The 17,227-nt window shown below is 46.4% G+C and overlaps 2 protein-coding genes and 1 pseudogene across 2 annotated transcripts in view; 2 read left to right on the forward strand and 1 right to left on the reverse strand.

The window, feature by feature from the left end:
* LOC144480752 (uncharacterized) overlaps positions 1-17,227 on the reverse strand; it is a 100,105-nt gene that overhangs the window by 68,628 nt on the left and 14,250 nt on the right. The window contains 3 exon segments of the mRNA XM_078200331.1: positions 12,296-12,370; positions 12,539-12,640; positions 16,037-16,588. Of these exon segments, the coding sequence (XP_078056457.1) occupies positions 12,296-12,370; positions 12,539-12,640; positions 16,037-16,588 (729 nt within the window).
* LOC144481034 (uncharacterized) lies at positions 1,886-6,706 on the forward strand. The gene is made up of 3 exons (XM_078200677.1): positions 1,886-1,983; positions 2,703-2,800; positions 3,510-6,706. The coding sequence occupies exon 3, from the start codon at positions 3,830-3,832 to the stop codon at positions 4,697-4,699; it is 870 nt and encodes a 289-aa protein (XP_078056803.1). The 5' UTR covers positions 1,886-1,983; positions 2,703-2,800; positions 3,510-3,829; the 3' UTR covers positions 4,700-6,706.
* On the forward strand, positions 16,301-16,866 carry LOC144481054 (small ribosomal subunit protein uS3 pseudogene; annotated as a pseudogene).

Genomic DNA, 17,227 nt, shown 5'->3' on the forward strand with positions numbered 1-17,227 from the left:
ATCCTTAGAAAATTCCAATAGATTCGTGAAGCATGATTTCCCTTTTGTAAATCCATGCTGTCTTTATCTGATTATACCACTGCCTTCCAAATGCCGAGTTGTGAAATCCTTGATAATAGACACCAGCAACTTCCCCAATACCAATGTTAGGCTCACTGGTCTATAGTTCCCTGTTTTCTCTCTCCCTCCCTTTTTGAATAGTGGGTTTACATTAGCTACCCTCCAATCTGTCGGAACTATTCCAGTGTCCAAAGAATTTTGGAAAATAACCACCAATGGATCTACTATTTCCAGGGCCACTTCCTTAAGTACTCTGGGATGAAGATTACCTGGACCTGGAGATTTATCCACCATCAATTTTGCCAAAACCATTTCTGTACTAATGCTGATTTCCTTCAGCCCCTGACTAAAACATGTTTCTTTCAGCACATCTGGTACATTATTCACGTCTTCCTTTGTGATGACTGAAGCAAAGTACCAATTTAATCCCTCAGCCATTTCTTTATTCCCTGTTATGAATTCTCCCATTTCTAACATTAAATTACATTGTGCGACTGTGCAGAGGGACCTGGGGGTCCTTGTGCACGAATCGCAAAAACTCAGTCTGCAGGTGCAGCAGGTGATCAAGAAGGCGAATGGAATGTTGGCCTTTATCGCGAGGGGGATAGAATATAAAAGCAGGGAGGTCTTGCTGCAACTGTACAAGGCACTGGTGAGACCGCAACTGGAGTACTGTGTCCCCTTATTTGCGAAAGGGTATATTGGCCTTGGAGGGAGTGCAGAGAAGGTTCACCAGGTTGATACCGGAGATGAGGGGTGTAGCTTATGAGGAGAGATTAAACAGATTGGGTCTGTACTCGTTGGAGTTTAGAAGGATGAGAGGTGATCTTATAGAGACATATAAGATAATGAAGGGGCTGGATAGGGTAGAGGTGGAGAGATTCTTTCCACTTAGAAGGGAAACCAGAACTAGAGGGCACAGCCTCAAAATAAGGGGGGGCCGGTTCAGGACAGAGTTGAGGCGGAACTTCTTCACTCAGAGGGTAGTGAATCTCTGGAATTCTCAGCCCATTGAAGTGCTGGAGGCTTCCTCGTTGAATATGTTTAAATCACGGGTAGATAGTTTTCTGATCGATAAGGGAATTAGGGGATATGGGGAGCAGGCGGGTAAGTGGAACTGATTCGCTTCAGATCAGCCATGATCTTGTTGAATGGCAGGGCAGGCTCGAAGGGCCAGATGGCCTACTCCTGCTCCTATTTCTTATGTTCTTATGTCAATCTTCTTCTCTTTACATATCTATAGAAACTTTTACAGTCAGTTTTTATGTTCCTTGCTTGCTTACTTTCATACTCCATTTTTCCCTTCTTAATGAATCCCTTGGTCCTCCTTTGCTGAATTTTAAACTGCTCCCAATCCTCGGGCCTATTGCTTTTTCTTGCCGATTTGAATGCTTCTTCCTTGAATCTGATACTATCTCTAATTTCCCTTGTAAGCTATGGCTTGGCCACAATTCCATTACCACGCTTGCGCCAAACAGGAATAAACAACTTTATCAAAGTTGGATAGGCACATGGAGCACACCAGGATGATAGGGAGTGGGATAGGTTGATCTTGGTTTCAGATAAAGCTCGGCACAACATCGTGGGCCGAAGGGCCTGTTCTGTGCTGTATTGTTCTATGTTCTAACTTCTGGAGTATGTACATTGCCCATGGACTTCTCTGGGCTGCAAACATTAGCTGCAGCCTGCGAGTGGGTGAAGCTGTTTAAAAACCTGTTGCTCAGTTCGCTCTGCATTCCGGTCACTAGGACCCGGTTGGGAGCAGAAAACGCTGAAGCCCCTCCCACTCACTGTTGCGTCATCAAGACGCCAGCGCATGCGCTCCGCTCCCTGCTGAATCAAGATGGCGGCTGTTAACCTGAGCCTCGTCCCGGGAAAAAGACCTGAAGCTGCAAACACGGGACCTGCGGATTACTATTAGAGGTTTGAGACCTTCAGCAGATATTTAGAAACCCTTTCCGTCCATCTGCTGGTTCCAATCCTCCCTCCATGTATCCGCATCCTTACCGGTTGTTGATGAGACAGAGGAATGTTCCTCCCCATTGCCATCATCCACGCTACGCATGCGCCACACTGCCTGGCTGCGCATGCGCACCTCTCTCCCGTTCTGTGGATAGGGGACATTCCCCACCGCGAGGAATGGTGGGTAAAGCGCACGCCATCGAAACTCCTCATCTGTGAACAGTGAGCTTTTTCTGCTGCGATGTGAAAATTAGGGATAGAGGTGCAGTCAATAAAATTAGGAATCAAATTATACTGTAATCTAAGTACTCAAGGCATTCATTATCCACCAGAAAGTAGGGGAATGGAAATTCTCAACCGAAGTATCTGAAATTGATACATAATGAGGGGGAAATCGATCCTTATCTTTAATGAACATCAGCACGCAAAAATGGAACTGAATGACTTTTAAACAGCTCGCCCTCTTGACATAGAAGTGTCATAATGGGAAATGTGTGTGATGGATAGAGCTGTTTCTGGGGCACAGGGGATTGTGGGATCCATGGCCCCGTTAAACAGCAGCTATTGGTATGTGTTTTATTAGAGAAGCGTCAGTGACTGCAAACATTAACTCTGTTTCTGTCTCCATAGATGCTGTCTAACCTGATGAGTATTTCCAACATTTTCTCTTTTCATTTCAGATTTCCAGCAGCTGCAGTGTTTTGATTTTGTTTATTTGAAGGCATTGCTCATGGAACTGAATCTAGAACCAAACGGACCATTTAAAGCTGTGTTTCAAGTAAGGAAAAAGTAGTTCTGTTGGGGATTTTCATTAAATTTACATGTCGAAAATTTTCAAATTAGTAACTGGAACATGGACATTACTAGAATTATCAGCAATTGGCTAAACCTCCTTTGACAGCAGCTTCCAAAACTACAAACCTCTTCTCCAACATGGACAAGGGCAGTTTGTGCATGGAAACCCCACTACCTGCATTTACACTTTTGAATCACACACTATTCTGACTTGGTAGTATACTGCTCTGCCTTCACAATCACTCGGCCAAAATCCGAAAACTTATTTCTGAGCAACATAGTACAGTGGCACAGGGTGGCACAGTGGTCAGCACTGCTGTTTCACAGCACCAGGGACCCGGGTTCAATTCCAGCTTTGGGTGACTGTGTGGAGTTTGCATGTTCTCCTTGTGACTGCATGAGTTTCCTTCAGGTGCTCCGGTTTCCTCCCACACCCCAAAGGTGTGCAGGTTAAGTGGATTGGCCAGGCTAAATTGCCCCTTAAATGCAGGAGGTTACAGGTGACCTCAGGATTACAAGTTGTTTTGAGATTGAAAGCGACATTTGGAGGTGATAGTTTTCCTGCGTCCTTTGAGTTGGTGAAGGTTGAGGTTTGGCAGGTTCTGTCAAAGTTCTTGTCCAGTTGTAGATGTATAAAGTCCTTACCGTTCATTCCCTCCCTGTTTCATCTCTATCTTTCTCCTCCCATTAAGGTTGAATTCTTGTGTAGATCTGGACTGGGTGGCAGGTTTCCTGCATTGAAGGACATTTGCAAACCATTTGAGTTTTTAATCACAATCCAGCAGCTTCCGGAGTCACTTTTTCCTTGTGCCGGCTCCACAAATTACCGGATTCATTCAGCTCAATTTCACAACCTACCTTTGTGTTTATCACTGTTTTTTCTCCTTTTTGAATTAATTTTACAGCATATTGGAAGAGGATGATTTGTAGGTGGGAAACTCAGATCAAACATCACATTAGGATCTGACAGACACCCAATTCATCAGGGCCTGAACATCATCGGCTTCTGAACATGGAATCAAAAAGCACCGTTCACAATGGGGAGAAGGTGTTTACATGTTGTGTGTGTGGACGAGGTTTCAGTCGCTCATCAAACCTGTCAAAGCACAAGTGCTGTCCCACTGGGGAGAAACCGTGGAAATGTGGAGACTGTGGGAAGGGATTTGATTACCCATCTGAGTTACATATTCATCACCGCAGTCACACTGGGGAGAGGCCATTCACTTGCTCTGTGTGTCAGAAAGGATTCACTAAATCATCCCACCTTCTAAGACACCGGCGGGTTCACACTGGGGAGAGACCATTCACCTGCTCTGTCTGTGGGAAAGAGTTCACAAACTCATCCCACCTCCTGTCACACCATCGAATCCACAGCGAGGAGAGACCTTTCCAATATTCTGACTGTGAGAAAAACTATAAAAGGAAAAATGATCTGTTGAACCATAAACGCACTCACACTGGGGAGAGACTGTTCCCCTGCTCCGTGTGTGGGAAGGGATTTACCCGTTCATTCGACCTACTGACACACCAACTTGTTCATACTGATAAGAGGCTGTTTAAATGTCCTGACTGTGAGAAGTACTTTAAAAGCCAGACGGATCTGCTGATGCACCAACTCACTCACACCAGGGAGAGGCCCTTCACCTGCTTTTTCTGTGGGAAAGGCTTCACTTGGATGTCCAACCTACTTAATCACCAAAGGAGTCACACTGGGGAGAGGCCGTTCATCTGCTCAGTGTGTGGGAAGGGATTCACTCAGTCGTCCACCCTGCTGACACACCAGCGAGTTCACACCGGGGAGAGGCCATTTCCGTGCTCAGTGTGTGGAAAGAGATTCAGTCGTTCATCCACACTGCTGAGGCACCAGCGAGTTCGCAAGTAACTGAAGGGATTGGATTTAGAATCTGCTGTTAATGACATCCAGGACTGAACCATGTTCATTCTGACAGTTGGAGTTTGTTGCTGCTGATATTAATAAGCATGAAAGCTGGTGTGTGCAGTGATGTTGTTTGTAAATGTTGATTAAATCAGCTTTGATTCAAACACAGTGTTTTGGATTTCTCCAATGATAAGAGGAGAATGATTGATCTCCTGTTTTTGACAGTGCCATTATTTGGGCCTTTTCTTACTCAAGATTATTTCTGTTCTCTGATTCATCTTCTCCCGGATTAAACTCTGAAATTTCATCAATCCTATCAATCTATTGAAGACATTGGGTGCTTGGTTAAACCCACCTGATGTTGGTGTCAATTGCCTTTTGGAAGATTTCCCAGTTTTCTGAAATTCCATCGTGGTTCTGGTGTTGATGTAACGATGGGAGTTTCAGTTCCAATGCTGATGACGTAGGGTCTGTGCTGACAGAAACACAGAATCCTCACAGTGCAGAAGGACACCATTCAACCCATTGAGTCTGTACTGGGTCTCTGAAAGGGCATTGTACCCAGTCCTACTTCCCTGCCTCACGATTCTCCACTTCTCCAGCTTCCACCCTAAACACGTTAAAGAAGCCATCCCCTACGGACAAGCCCTCCGTATACACAGGATCTGCTCGGATGAGGAGGATCGCAACAGACACCTCCAGACGCTGAAAGATGCCCTCATAAGAACAGGATATGGCGCTCGACTCATTGATCAACAGTTCCAACGCGCCACAGCGAAAAACCGCACCGACCTCCTCAGAGGACAAACACGGGACACAGTGGACAGAGTACCCTTCATTGTCCAGTACTTCCCCGGAGCGGAGAAGCTACGGCATCTCCTCCGGAGCCTTCAACATGTCATTGATGAAGACGAACATCTCACCAAGGCCATCCCCACACCCCCACTTCTTGCCTTCAAACAACCGCACAACCTCAAACAGACCATTGTCCGCAGCAAACTACCCAGCCTTCAGGAGAACAGTGACCACGACACCACACAACCCTGCCACAGCAACCTCTGCAAGACATGCCGGATCATCGACACAGATGCCATCATCTCACGTGAGAACACCATCCACCAGGTACACGGTACATACTCTTGCAATTCGGCCAACGTTGTCTACCTGATACGCTGCAAGAAAGGATGTCCCGAGGCATGGTACATTGGGGAAACTATGCAGACGCTGCGACAACGGATGAATGAACACCGCTCGACAATCACCAGGCAAGACTGTTCTCTTCCTGTTGGGGAGCACTTCAGCGGTCACGGGCATTCGGCCTCTGATATTCGGGTAAGCGTTCTCCAAGGCGGCCTTCGCGACACACGACAGCGCAGAGTCGCTGAGCAGAAACTGATAGCCAAGTTCCGCACACACGAGGACGGCCTCAACCGGGATATTGGGTTCATGTCACACTATTTGTAACTCCCACATTTGCGTGGACCTGCAGAGTTTCACTGGCTGTCTTGTCTGGAGACAATACACATCTTTTTAGCCTGTCTTGATGCTCTTTCCACTCACATTGTTTTGTTTCTTAAAGACTTGATTAGTTGTAAGTATTCGCATTCCAACCATTATTCATGTAAATTGAGTCTGTGTCTTTATAAGCTCTGTTTGTGAACAGAATTCCCACTCACCTGAAGAAGGGGCTGAGAGCTCCGAAAGCTTGTGTGGCTTTTGCTACCAAATAAACCTGTTGGACTTTAACCTGGTGTTGTTAAACATCTTACTAGGGTTAGAGGATACATGTGAAGATTCTTGTAGTTTAATTGTGAATGTCAATGCTGGAGAAATACTATTTCTTAAATTGTATTCGCTTTTTAACTTAAAGAGAAATAATCACTTTCCTTCAACATACACACAGATTAGTGTGGGTTTGATTATCAGTTTCTGTAATGGTGATGTTGTGATGCATTTTCTGTGACTTTTATTTCTTATGAAAATAAAATAAAAATGGTATTTTGTAATGTGTCTATTGCTTCCTGAGCTTTCGCACACCTGTCACCTTTCTGTGTAGATTTTCTATGTTCTGTAGTAATTGCTGTATTAGTTTGTGTATCTCTTGTACTTAGAGTTATTTGTCTTTCAGTAACTTGCTTCAGGCGTCGGCAGTCACTAAGAAATGAAACATCACACCTCAGATGTAGCAGTTCGGTCGATGAGCCTGAGGAACATCAATCATGAGGAAGTGACACCACACGTCCTTTTATTACAAGGAAACAGACACACAAATGACCTTGTGCTGCCTTGTTATCTCAGTGGAAAAGCTTTAAACTTACTACAGCAGCAGGGAAAAGCAGTAAGGAAAAGGATGTTGCTGCAAGTGACTGAGATCCTGGATTAACTCAGTTAGGAGTTAATGGGAAGTGATATCAGCAAGGTGACCTGGGCAGCACGGTGGCACAGTGGTTCGCACTGCTGCCTCACAACACCAGGAACCCGGGTTCAATTCCAACCTCAGGTGATTGTGTGTGTGGAGTTTGCACATTCTCCCCATGTCTGCGTGGGTTTCCTCCGGGTGCTCCAGTTTCCTCCCACACTCCAAAGATGTGTGGGTTAGGTTGATTGACTGTGCTAAATTGCCCTTAGTGCCGGGGGGTTAGCAAGGTAAATACATGGGGTTACGGGGATAGGGACTGGGGTGGTCGATGCAGACTCGATGGGCCGAATGGCATCCTTCTGCACTGTAGGGATTCGATGATTTCCATGAGTTAATGGGACGTGACATCAGCAAGATGACCAATATCCTTCAGGGACCAATCAGACATTGATCATGCACCATTTTATCAATCAGGGATTGATCATGTGCTGCTGAGGCCAATCAGAACCACAACAGACGAGTGACAAAGCTGAATGAGCGAATACCGCACAGCGATAGTTGTGAGCGAGGGTTAATGAGCGACAATTTTCCGGAGCTCGGTGCGCATCACAACACAACATGAAGTAAGAAGATAGACTTTGGTCAACAGAACAGCCGACAGCCACAGTCAACCAGAAGCCGAGAGCTGGTGTTCCAGAGTGAGTGGACTGATCCACTGTGTTCAAATATTGTGATTTTGTACTTATTACAATTAATAAATTCTGTGACAACATTCTTGTACCTGGAATGGTCTGTAACTAGTCAGGAGCTGCAGATTCCTTTCACAACTTATTCCAATGGGTAACTGACTTGACTGTTACAATTGAGATTGGAGCCAAACCCAGATCTTACAATAGGATAGAATTTCACATTCTGTTTGAAGGGGAGAAATGTGGGTCTAAGACCAGTGTTTTGAATCTAAATAAATGGTCTGAAAGCAGAGCTGGCGAAGCCATACAAAATGAGGGAAATTATATTTTTTCATCTTTGATTTGTTTTGAAATATTTTCTGTGCACATCATTATAATCCTGGTTGGGCCCATTAATGTTTTAAAAAAAATTCAAATAGCCAGTGATTAACTGGAAGAATAATGCCACAAGAATCTTTAAACAAAAACATACTTTATTGGATATACAAAGCAAAAGAAAATTAAAAACCAGCACTACAAACTTAACACTGTAGGTTAAAAAGATTTATGTTATAAACACAGTTCTACTTTTTAACTTCTACCCAAAATTTCCCTGATACTTAATATCTTGAAGGTTCATTCACTTCTGTTCCTGTGAACATATGGAAGGTACGTCAAAGCTCACCAGAATTCACTTTAATCCTCCTCAGTGTTCCAGCTACTCTCCAAGCTTTTATGAGGTCCTTCCATTAGCTTCCCACTGAATAACCCTTCAACTTTCCTCTATGATCTCAAAACTGTGGACTCCTCAGTCAAAGCCCGAGCTTCACTGTCTTCTTGCTGAGGGATTTAAACATGAGGAACAGCCCTGGTTCCTCATGGCCCTCGAGGCTTCCAGTCCCATAGCTGGTTCACAGCTCCTGGTCCCACAGCTCCTGGTCCCACAGCTGGTTCACAGCTCCTGGTCCCACAGCTCCTGGTCCCACAGCTGGTTCACAGCTCCTATTCCCACAGCTGGTTCACAGCTCCTGTTCCCACAGCTGGTTCACGGCTCCTGGTTCCACAGCTGGTTCACAGCTCCTGCTCCCACAACTGGTTCACAGCTCCCGGTCCCACAGCTCATTCACAGCTCCTGCTCTCACAGCTCATTCACAGCTCCTGCTCCCACAGCTGGTCCACAGCTCCTGTTCCCACAGCTGGTTCACAGCTCCTGCTCTCACAGCTGGGTCACAGCTCCTGCTCCCACAGCTCCTGCTCCCACAGCTGGTTCACGGCTCCTGCTCCCACAGCTGGTCCACAGCTCCTGGTCCCACAGCTGGTTCACAGCTCCTGTTCCCACAGCTGGGCCACGGCTCCTGCTCCCACAGCTGGTCCACAGCTCCTGTTCCCACAGCTGGTTCACAGCTCCTGCACCCACAGCTGGTGCACAGCTCCTGCTCCAACAGCTTCTGCTCTCACAGCTGGTTCACAGCTCCTGGATCCACAGCTGACAGCTTCCAGGCTAACTGCAGACTGCCTGCTTTCTGTGAAAGGTCAAAGCCTTTCTCTTTTCTCCTTCCCGTTTAACTAAGGATCTGTGGAATATTCCATTCAGGGGGAGGTGGTGGGATAGTGGGAATGTCTCTGGCCGAGTAATGCAGAGAGCCAGCAAAGGATCTGGGGACAGACAGCCGGTGGGATTTGAATTCAGTGAATCCGTCTGGAATTATATAAAGTTAGTCTCGGTAACGGTGACCATGAAACTGTCATGGATTGTTGTAAAAACCCATCCAGTTCACCCTATTAATGCTCCCTATTAGGGAGGGAAATCTGCCATCCTTACCCGGTCTGGCCTACATGTGAATCCAGACCCACACAGTGATGTGGGTGACTCTTAACTGTCCCTCTGAAATGGTCGAGCAAGTCACTCCATTCAGGGGCAATTCGGAAATGAGCAACGTGTGCTGGGGCTTTGCCAGCAGTGTCCACATCCCAGGGAAGAATAAAGAATATTCCACGGAAAGTGATGGGTGATTTGAAATGGATTGAAATTAGGTCAGGAGGTGCTCGTATCGTCCAGAGCTGCTTTTCAATGGATCCTCCTGTTTAAAATAAAAACACATCAGTGTGCCCCTTTCCCAGACACACTGACCTTGGAATATCACAATGCTGTTTTTAAACATTCCTTTGTTAAAGAATCAGTCATTTAGAATTGTGAAACAGACAGAAATTACATGTTCCGTTTTTCCTGGAATCCTCCTGTGCCTGGCACCGGTGTCCTGAACAAGGTTATTAACATTCTCTGGGTTAAAGGTTCCTCCTGGTTCTTGCTGTCTGTTGTGTCCTTTGTCACAGTCGGTACCAGGACATTTCTATTGAAAGGTTGTTAAGAAATTCCAGTGAATTCCAGTCCCTTGTGTAACGTTCCATTTGGTGTGTGTCAGATTCAGAGATGTCCACGTGTGTGTGAAAAGGGTTCTGGGTAAGGGTTTTAACCCTTCTTTCCCCGTTAGTAACAATGAGCCCTGTATTCAATTCTAAAGTATAAAGTCCTCATTCGATATCAATTCTACCTGTTATCTACATTTCACCAACCAGTCTATATTTTCATCACAGGACTGCAGTGGGAGCACCGTCAACATCTTACTGACTTGATCGATTTTATCGAGGGGGTGACGAAGGTGATCGATGAGGGTAGAGCAGTGGATGTTGTGAACATGGATTTTTCGAAGGCTTTCGACAAGGTCCCTCATGGTCGGCTCATCCAGAAGATTAAGATGCATGGGATTCACGGTGACTTGGCCGCTTGGATTCAGAATTGACTTGACCATAGAAATCAGAGAGTAGTGGTGGAGGGTGTTTTTCTGACTGGAGGTCCATGACTAGTGGTGTTCTGCAGGGATCCGTACTGGGACCTGCGCTGTTTGTGATATATATAAATGACTTGGATGAAAACGTGGATGGGTGGGTTAGCAAGCTGGCAGATGTCACAAAACTAGATGGAGTTGTAGATAGTGTAGAAGGTTGTGAAAGGTTACAGTGGGATGTAGATCAGCTGCAGATATGAGCGGAGAAATGGCAGATGGATTTCAATCCGGGCAAGTGTGAGGTGCTGCACTTTGGGAGATCAAATATTAAGGATAAGTATACAGTTAATGTACAGGGGGATCTTGGGGTTCAAGTCCATAGCTTCCTGAAATTAGCCACACACATATTTAGTCAGTAAAGAAGGCATATGGCATGCTTGCCTTTATTGAGTACAAGAGTCAGCATGCCATGTTGCAGCTTTATAAAACTTTGTTTGGGCTGCACTTAGAATATTGCGCTCAATTCTGGTCGCCACATTACAGAAAGGACGCAGAGGTTTTGATGAGGGTGCAGAAGAGGTTTCCCAGGATGCTGCCTGGATTGGAGGGTGTGAGCGACTGACAAACGAGGGTTGTTTTCTCGATAGCGGTGGAGGGTGAGGGGAGACCTGATAGCAGTCTATAAAATGAGAGACATAGAATCTTTTCCCCAGAGTTGATATGTCTAATACCAGGGAGCATGCACTTAAGGTGAGACGGGGAAAGTTCAAAGGAGATGTGAGAGGGAAGGTTTTTTACACAGAGAGTGGTAGGTGTCTGGAATGCGCTGCTAGGGGTGGTGGTGGAGGCAGATACGATAGGGGCGTTTAAGGGGGTTTTAAATAAGCACATGAATATGCAAGGAATAGAGGAATATGGACCAAGGGCAGGCAGAAAGGAATAGTTTAATTTGACATCATGTTCGACACAACATGGTGGGCTGAAGGGTCTGTTCCTGTGCTGTACTGTTCTACGTACTATTTGTGATCTCCATTTAGAAAAAGGAAACAGAGGCACTGGAGAAGGGGCAAGAAAGATTCACAAGAATAATCCCAGAACTGTAATCACTTGTGAACTCACTGGTGTTTCACCAAGTTTGCTGACTGAGTGAATCCCTTCCCAGTCAGAGCAGGTGACCAGCCTCTGCCTGGTGTGAACTCACTGGTGGGACATTAGTTCCCGAGAGCTTTTGAAGCCACGCCCACATTTAAAGGGTCTCTCCTGGGTGTGATGATGTTGTGTCTGGGCAGGCTGGATAACTGAGTAAATCCTTTCGCACACACCGAGCAGGTGAATGGTTTCTCCCCGGTGTGAACTCACTGGTGTTTCAGCAGTGTTGATGATATTCTAATCCTCTTTGAACAGTGAGAGCAGCTGAACGGCCTCTCCCCGGTGTGAATGTGCTCGGGGATCATCAGTTCCTGAGAGCTTCTGAAGCCGGCCTCTCGGGAGAGCATTTAAAGGGGCTCTCCTTGGAGTGAGTGGTTTTGTGGTTCCTCAGGCTGGATGACTGAGTGAATCCCTTCCCACACACAGAGCAGGTGAATGGCCTCTCCCCAGTGTGAACTCGCTGGTGTGTCCGCAGGTTGGATGACGTTCTAAACCTCTTTGTGCAGTGAGAGCAGCTGAATGGTCTCTCCTCAGTGTGAGTGCGCTGGTGGATCATCAGTTCCTGAGAGCTTTTGAATCCGCTCCCACAGTCAGAGCATTTAAACGGTCTCTCATTGGTGTGAGTGAGATTGTGTGCGTGCAAGTTCGATGAATGATTGAATCCCTTCCCACACACAGAGCAGGTGAATGGTCTCTCCCCAGTGTGAACTCGCTGGTGTCTCCAGAGGTTGAATGATGTTCTAAACCTCTTTGTGCAATGAGAGCAGCTGAACGGTCTCTCCTCAGTGTGAACTCGCTGGTGGGACATCAGTTCTCCAGAGGTTTTGAATCCGCTCCCACAGTCAGAGCATTTAAACGGTCTCTCATTGCTGTGAGTGACTTTGTGTTTCAGCAAGCTGGATGAATGAGTGAATCCCTTCCCACACACAGAGCAGATGAATGGTCTCTCCCCGGTGTGAACTCGCTGGTGTGTCTGCAGGTTGGATGATGTTCTAAACTGCTTTGAGCAGTGAGAGCAGCTGAACGGTCTCTCCTCAGTGTGAGTGCGCTGGTGGGATACCAGTACTCCAGAGCTTTTGAATCCTTTTCCACAGTCAGAGCATTTAAAGAGTCTCTCATTGGTGTGAGTGAGATTGTGTCTGAGCAGGTGGAATGACTGAGTGAATCCCTTCCCACACACAGAGCAGGTGAATGGTCTCTCCCCAGTGTGAACTCGCTGATGTTCCCACAGACTGGATGACGTTTTAAATCTCTTTGAGCAGTGAGAGCAGCTGAACGGTCTCTCCTCAGTGTGAATGCGCTGGTGGGACACCAGTTCTCCAGAGCTTTTGAATCCGCTCCCACAGTCAGAGCATTTAAACGGTCTCTCATTGGTGTGAGTGAGATGGTGTGTGCGCAGGTTCGATGAAACAGTGAATCCCTTCCCACACACAGGGCAGCTGAATGGTCTCTCCCCGGTGTGAATGCGTCGATGAGTTTCCAGTGCAGATGGATATCTGAATCCTTTTACACAGTCCCCACATTTCCACGGTTTCTCCATGGTGCGGATGTCCTTGTGACTCTCCAGGTTAAACAATCAGTTAAATCTCACACAGAACACGGGTACAGTCTCTCCCCGCTGTGAATGCTGCGATGTATTTTCAGGCTGTGTAACTGGTTAAAGCTCTTTCCACACTCAGTGCACTGGAACACTCTCACTCGGGTGTGTGTATCTCAGTGCATTTCTAGTCACAGCGATGTTTACAATCTTTTGAAGCCAAGAGGCCAAACAAACATTTCTCCTGCTAGATTCAAATCTTCAGGTCCCAAGAAGTCGAGTCACTCTGTCAGATCTCGATGTGATGTTGGAGATTTCTGTCTGATTTCTCCTTGTCTAATATCCTGTAAGTCAATTTAGAAAAAACATCGCAATTCAGAATATGATCGAAATTCAAATCTACATTTCTAGTTTCTATGGAGCATTCATTAAAGACACAGTCATGGAGCATTAAACCTGCCCAGCAGGGCCTCCCGTATCAGCACACAGGCAGCTGCTTTGTGAGACTGCCAGCAGTACAGACAAGTCAGAGATAAGGGTGTCCTCAGAAGTGGGATTCATTGTGAAAGCTCAGGGACGGTTGATAAGATGTAGCAATTCCATGATTCTAATGAATGTTCTTTCCTCTCTCATTCCCCAAAAGCTGTGAATCTCCATCCCACACACTCTCCCTCCATTCTCACTCTGCTGTATCTAATATTCACCCTCCCAATTCTCCTGAAGGTGCTGATTGAGGCTGATTGACAGATCCATGCTCACTGCTTCCTGTCCAGCACAGAAATCAGAACAAATAGGAGCTGCAGTCAGCATTCGGCCCATCGAGTCTGCTCAACTATTCATTGAGATTATTGGTTGATCTACCTCTGCATTATTTTCCCCACACTGTCCCCCATATCCATCGATATCTTCAATATCGAGAAACCTATCAATCCCTCTCTTGAAAATTCTTGATGACTGAGGCTCTCTAGTCCTCTGGGGTAGAGAATCCAAAACATCACCACATCCTTGAGTGAAGAAATCCTTCCTCAACTGAGCTTTCTCTCCATTTTCCAGCCTGTTCCCAATAATTATTGACTCCCTTGTCATTCAAAAACTGTCTCACTCATCCTTGAATATATTCAATCCCTCCACTGGTCCCGATGGAAGAGAAATCTAGATACTAACAATTCTCTGAGGGAAGAGATTGTTGGAAATATATAATATAGCTGCAGTCCAAAATTACACAGCCAGATATAACAAGTGTATTTTATTACAGGGCTATAAATAATATATCTAATCTGTACCATATAACAACAGGGGAGCGGATAGCCTCGCGGTATTATCGCTAGACTATTAATCCAGAAACTCAGCTAATGTTCTGGGGACCCGGGTTCAAATCCTGCCACGGCAGATGGTGCAATTTGAATTTAAAAACAAAATCTGGAATTAAGAATCTACTGATGACCATGAAACCATTGCCGATTGACCAAAAAAACCCATCTGGTTCATTAATGTGCTTCAGGGAAGGAAATCTGCCGTCCTTACCCAGTCTGGCCTACATGTGACTCCAGAGCCATAGCAATGTGGTTGACTCTCACCCAGCTTCTGAAATGGCCCAGCGAGCCATTCAGTTCAAGGGCAATTGGGGATGGGCAATAAATGCTGGCCCAGCCGGCAATGCCCGTGTCCCAAGGATGAATAAAAAAACATCAGACACATCTCTGTCCGATATTAGTTTACTGTCCCCTTTAATATATTTCAGAAATTAGATGGGCACATGAAGGAAATAAACTTGCAGGGGAAAGGGAATATAGAAAGGGAATGGGACTGACTGGATTGTTCTACAGAGAGTCGGCATGGATTCGAGTTACTGAATGGACTCCTTCTGTGCTGTAATGACTCAATGAGTGAAAATATATAACATAGCTTCAGTGTTACATTACAAGATGAGATATAATAATAAATGTACTTTGTTACAGAACCATAAATAATATATCAAATCTACAATATAACAACACTAGGCATATCTCTGTCCTATATTAATTTATTGTTCTCTTAAATGTCAGCCATCTCCTGGGGAAACCAGCCCTTTAATTGTGAACATTCGGAAAGGGACCATCCTTTGAGCCAGACAAATCAATGTGTCAAGCTGAGGGAGCAAAGGATGTCAATGTATTTAAGAGAGAGAGAGAAAGAGACTTGGGCCACCCTTTCCAGAGTCTGCAACCTCCCTGGATTCACTTCCTTTCCCGTCAGTTGCTGCAAGTCTCCAATTTCCCCCAGAATGAGAAAAGAATTGGAAAGGGGATAAAAGAAAGTGTTTTACTCACAGATGTGGGAGACAGAAAGAAGTTTGAGTCTGTGTCTGAAGCTCAATCTTCATTCGGCGAGAACAGCAGCAGCAGCTTCGCGGGTGAACAAACTCATTGTCTGGTTTCCGCATTCAGAAAATGGGGGGCTCTGGTTGGCTGCAGGAGAAAGCTACTTCCGGTCTTCCAACTCTTCCCATTGGTCAATACCTCAGCGTGCTGGTGGGAAGGGGCGGGCAGCCCTCCGCACATGCGCAGCTTCCCCTCTCCCTTGGACATGCGCAGTCCTTGGCCGGGGGGTGGGGGAGATCACCGAGCGGCTTCCCGCTCTGGCCGGAGCCGCCAGCCGGTTGCCTGGAAACCTTGGCTCGAGGAGGAACAGGGGAACGGGAACAATGGGTGGGGGCGGGGCTCCCGCGTCCGCTCGCCGAGCCTGCGCACTGGAACCCCAGGACGTCATCGCGGAACAGGCTGATGTCTATTGGCTGATTCAGGTAGGGCTCCGTTGTGACGTCACAGTGCGGAAGTTGTCCAATGAGCTTCAGAGTGAAACTCCCTCCTCCGCACGCGAGGGGAAATAGCGGCGCAGATCTCCAAGAAGCGAAAGTTCGTGGCGGACGGCATCTTCAAGGCCGAGCTCAACGAGTTCTTGACCCGCGAGTTGGCCGAGGACGGCTACAGCGGTGTGGAGGTGCGAGTCACACCCACCAGGACCGAGATCATCATCTTGGCCACCAGGACTCAGAATGTGCTGGGTGAGAAAGGACGTCGAATCCGTGAGCCGACTGCTGTTGTTCAGAAGCGGTTTGGTTTCCCAGAGGGAAGTGTTGAGCTCTATGCCGAAAAGGTTGCCACTCGAGGGCTTTGTGCTATTGCTCAGGCAGAGTCCCTGCGTTACAAGTTGCTCGGAGGCCTGGCTGTACGTAGAGCCTGCTATGGTGTTCTCCGCTTCATTATGGAAAGTGGAGCCAAGGGCTGCGAGGTGGTAGTTTCCGGAAAACTCCGAGGCCAGAGAGCCAAGTCCATGAAATTTGTTGACGGTCTGATGATCCACAGTGGTGATCCAGTGAACTACTATGTTGATACAGCTGTGCGTCACGTACTGCTAAGGCAAGGTGTGTTGGGAATTAAAGTTAAGATCATGCTTCCATGGGACCCAAGTGGTAAAATTGGACCCAAGAAACCTTTGCCTGATCATGTCAGCATTGTTGAGCCCAAGGATGAGATCTTGCCAACTACACCCATTTCAGAACAGAAGGGAGGCAAACCAGAGCAGCCTGTGATCCAGCAGCCTGGACCAGTTCCAACTGCATAGTTGGTATGTCAGCGTCTAAAGAAACTTTTAATTTTCTGTATTTTGTTTGAATAAAACAAAAGAAAAACCATCTGGGAGGAAATCAATGTTTCCCCCTTTCCATTTCATTTCTCACTCTGGGGGAAATTGGGGACTTGCAGCAACTGAAGGGTAAGGAAGTGAATCCAGTCTGTATATTCCACACATTGTTCGTCCAGTCAGATAGACATATATCTGTCTGGCCGCCTGCATGGAGATTTCCAGCTCTCTGTGTCCAGGACAGGCGATTCCCTTCTTTTTGAGGTCTGCCCCTTTTGATCTATCCCTCATTTAATTTAATTTGGTTTACTTGTTTTGCCAAAAAGATTAACAGAATGTTTATTTGTCCCTCAGTTGATTTGATTTAGTTTAATTGTTTTACCGAAAAGATTGACAGGAAGCCGTGAGCAT

This window comes from Mustelus asterias, chromosome 30 (assembly GCF_964213995.1).
Source record: "Mustelus asterias chromosome 30, sMusAst1.hap1.1, whole genome shotgun sequence".
NCBI lineage: Eukaryota > Metazoa > Chordata > Chondrichthyes > Carcharhiniformes > Triakidae > Mustelus > Mustelus asterias.

What these genes read in the sequence shown, in the direction of transcription:
- LOC144481034 (XM_078200677.1), top strand. Translation starts at nt 3,830, where the DNA reads ATGGAATCAAAAAGCACCGTTCACAATGGGGAGAAGGTGTTTACATGT.